Raw genomic sequence first — 3,163 nt, 5'->3', positions numbered from 1 at the left:
TTATAGGTTCCCTTCTGGTTCGGGTCTCGGCTTGTCGCTGACTCTGGCATCCAAGTCGGTGAGGAACACTCCTGATACTTCTTTGGATTTCTTTCTTAATGAGAGACTGGCGTTGTCGCAAGCGACTGCCGTTTTCAGGTCTCCCCTTATGGACCCTACTGATCCTTCTTCAGTTATGAACTTCATTATCAGCATCCTCGTGCTGATGACCGCCCCTAGGTCATTGATGGTCTTCCTCCCTAGGATGATGTTGTAGGCCATAGAGTCTCGTAGGATCACGAACTTTGCCATTACCGTTCTTCTCTCCTGGCCTTGTCCGACTGAGGTCGGCAGGGAGATTATCCCGTCCGTTTTGATGAAGTGGTCGCCGAGCCCTACAACACCGTGTTGGTGAGTCTTTAAGTCGGCGTCTTTTAGACCCAAGGCGTCGAATATATTGCGGAACATGATGTTCGAATCTGCCCCTGTATCAACAAGGATCCGCTTGACGAGGCCGGTTCCCACTCTGGCCGTAATGACCATGGGAGGGCTTTCCGTGACCTCGTTGAACCATTGGTCGTTCGGGCTAAAAGAAATGGACGGAAGCTTCTTGTGGCTTCGCGCGGAGGATGCGAAAACCGCCAGGACCTTGACGTCCTTCTTATGTGCCGACTTGGACCTGGGTGCCACGTTTCTCGCCGTTACCATGTTCACTATGGTAAGGTTGTGGTCGTGGTCCTCTGGCTCTTGGCGTCGCTTTGCTGCACCGGTCTTGTCTTCGCCTTCATGGTCTCGGTTCCGTCTCCTTGGCTCCCTAATGAGGTGGGAGAACTCGGCTAACTTTCCGTCCTTGATCGCTTGCTCCAATGCGTCCTTCAGGTCGAAGCAATCCTCTGTCTTGTGCCCGTGGCCCTTGTGGTAATCACAGTAAAGGCTTTTGTTCCCTCCTGTTCGTTCCTTCAGAGGTCGGGACTTCGACAAGATCCCCTTCTCGGCTATTTGTTGGTAGACTTCCATAATCGGTGTGGTGAGGGGGGTGTAATTAGTGAACTTCCCGACACGAGAGAACGGCCCGGGAGTTTTACTCGGACCACCGTCCCTGGTGTGTTCTTTTTGTCTTTCTCCGCTCCCGTGATGTCGGGCCTGATTGTAAGAGTGTTGCCGCTTGTTGGTAGCCATGACCTGACTGACTTCTTCGTCATTAATGTACTCCCTGGCTACACATTGGATCTCCTGCATTGTCCACTGGTGCACGAAATTGTGATCATCAATGGCGCCAACAACTTGGTACGCACAATTGTAATCTCAACTCTTTATCACAACTTCGCACAACTAACCAGCAAGTGCACTGGGTCGTCCAAGTAATAAACCTTACGTGAGTAAGGGTCGATCCCACGGAGATTGTCGGCCTGAAGCATGATGTGGTTACCTTATAAATCTCAGTCAGGCGGATTCAAATGGTTATGGTGAATTGATAATAAAAACATAAATAAAATATAAACTGGGATAGAGATACTTATGTAATTTATTGGTGAGAATTTCAGATAAACGTATAGAGATGCTTTCGTTCCTTCTGAACCTCTGCTTTCCTGCTGTCTTCATCCAATCATTCCTACTCCTTTCCATGACAAGCTTTATGTAGGGCATCACCGTTGTCAATGGCTACATCCCATCCTCTCTGTGAAAATGGTCCAATGCGCTGTCACTGCATGGCTAATCATCTGTCGGTTCTCGATCATACTGGGATAGGATTTACTATCCTTTTGCGTCTGTCACTACGCCCAGCACTCGCGAGTTTGAAGCTCGTCACAGCCATCCCTTCCCAGTTCCAAACCACAGACAAGGTTTAGACTTTCCAAATCTCAAGAATGGCCGTCCATGGGTTCTAACTTATACCACGAAGATTCTAATATCTCGGACTCGGTCCTCTGTATTAGATATCTAAGAGATACTCATTCTAGCTTGTTTGCATGTAGAACGGAAGTGTTTGTCAGGAACGCGTTCATAGGTGAGAATGATGATGAGCATCACATAATCATCACATTCATCATATTCTTGGGTGCGAATGGATATCTTAGAGAAGGAATAAGCTTGAATTGAATAGAAAAATAGTAGTACTTTGTATTAATTCATGAGTGATAAGGTCCAGGCATGGCCGAGAGGCCAGCCCCCAACCGTGATCTAAAGATAAAACTAAAGATGTTCCAAAGATGTAAATACAATAGTAAAAAGTCCTATTTATGCTAAACTAGTTACTAGGGTTTACAGAAATGAGTAAATGATGCAGAAATCCACTTCCGGGGCCCACTTGGTGTGTGATTGGGTTGAGCATTGAGCTTTACACGTGTAGAGACTTCTCTTGGAGTTGAACGCCAGTTTGTAACCTGTTTCTGGCATTTAACTCCACTTTGCAACCTGTTTCTGGCGTTTAACTCCAGAATGCAGCATGGAACTGGCGTTGAACGCCAGTTTGCGTCATCTAAACTCAGGCAAAGTATGGACTATTATATATTTCTGGAAAGCCCTGGATGTCTACTTTCCAACTCAATTGAGAGCGCACCATTTGGAGTTCTGTAGCTCCAGAAAATCCACTTTGAGTGAAGGGAGGTCAGAATCCAACAACATCTGCAGTCCTTCTTCAACCTCTGAATCTGATTTTTGCTCAAGTCCCTCAATTTCAGCCAGAAAATACCTGAAATCATAGAAAAATACACAAATAACTGGGTGAACCTTTTCAGATTGTGACTCAGCTTTGCTAAAGTCCCCAATTAGAGGTGTCCAGGGTTCTTAAGCACACTCTTTTTTTGCTTTGGACCTCGACTTCAACCGCTCAGTCTCAAGTTTTCACTTGACACCTTCACGCCACAAGCACATGGTTAGTGACAGCTTGGTTTAGCCGCTTAGGCCAGAATTTTATTCCTTTAGGCCCTCCTATCCACTGATGCTCAAAGCCTTGGATCTTTTTTATTACCCCTGCCTTTTATTTTTAAGGGCTATTGGCTTTTTGCTCTTGCCTTTTGGTTTAAAGAGCTTTTGGCTTTTTCTGCTTGCTTTTTCCTTTTCTTTTTCTCCCTTTTTTTTCGCAATTTTTTTGCAAGCTTTTGTATTCACTACTTTTTCTTGTTTCAAGAATCATTTTTATGATTTTTCAGATTATCAAATAACATTTCTCCTTTTCATCATT

The 3,163-nt window shown here is 45.3% G+C and overlaps 1 protein-coding gene across 1 annotated transcript; it reads right to left on the bottom strand.

Moving 5' to 3' along the window:
- Positions 1 to 1,218, bottom strand: LOC107627344. Its single transcript, XM_016330187.1, has one exon. The coding sequence runs from the start codon at positions 1,216 to 1,218 to the stop codon at positions 1 to 3; it is 1,218 nt and encodes a 405-aa protein (XP_016185673.1).

Source organism: Arachis ipaensis, chromosome B02 (genome assembly GCF_000816755.2).
Source record: "Arachis ipaensis cultivar K30076 chromosome B02, Araip1.1, whole genome shotgun sequence".
In the NCBI taxonomy this organism is placed as follows: Eukaryota; Viridiplantae; Streptophyta; class Magnoliopsida; order Fabales; family Fabaceae; genus Arachis; species Arachis ipaensis.
The sequence above is the reverse complement of the archived record's forward strand: the minus strand, read 5'-3'. Positions and strand labels throughout refer to the sequence as shown.

What these genes read in the sequence shown, in the direction of transcription:
- LOC107627344 (XM_016330187.1), bottom strand. Translation starts at nt 1,218, where the DNA reads ATGCAGGAGATCCAATGTGTAGCCAGGGAGTACATTAATGACGAAGAA.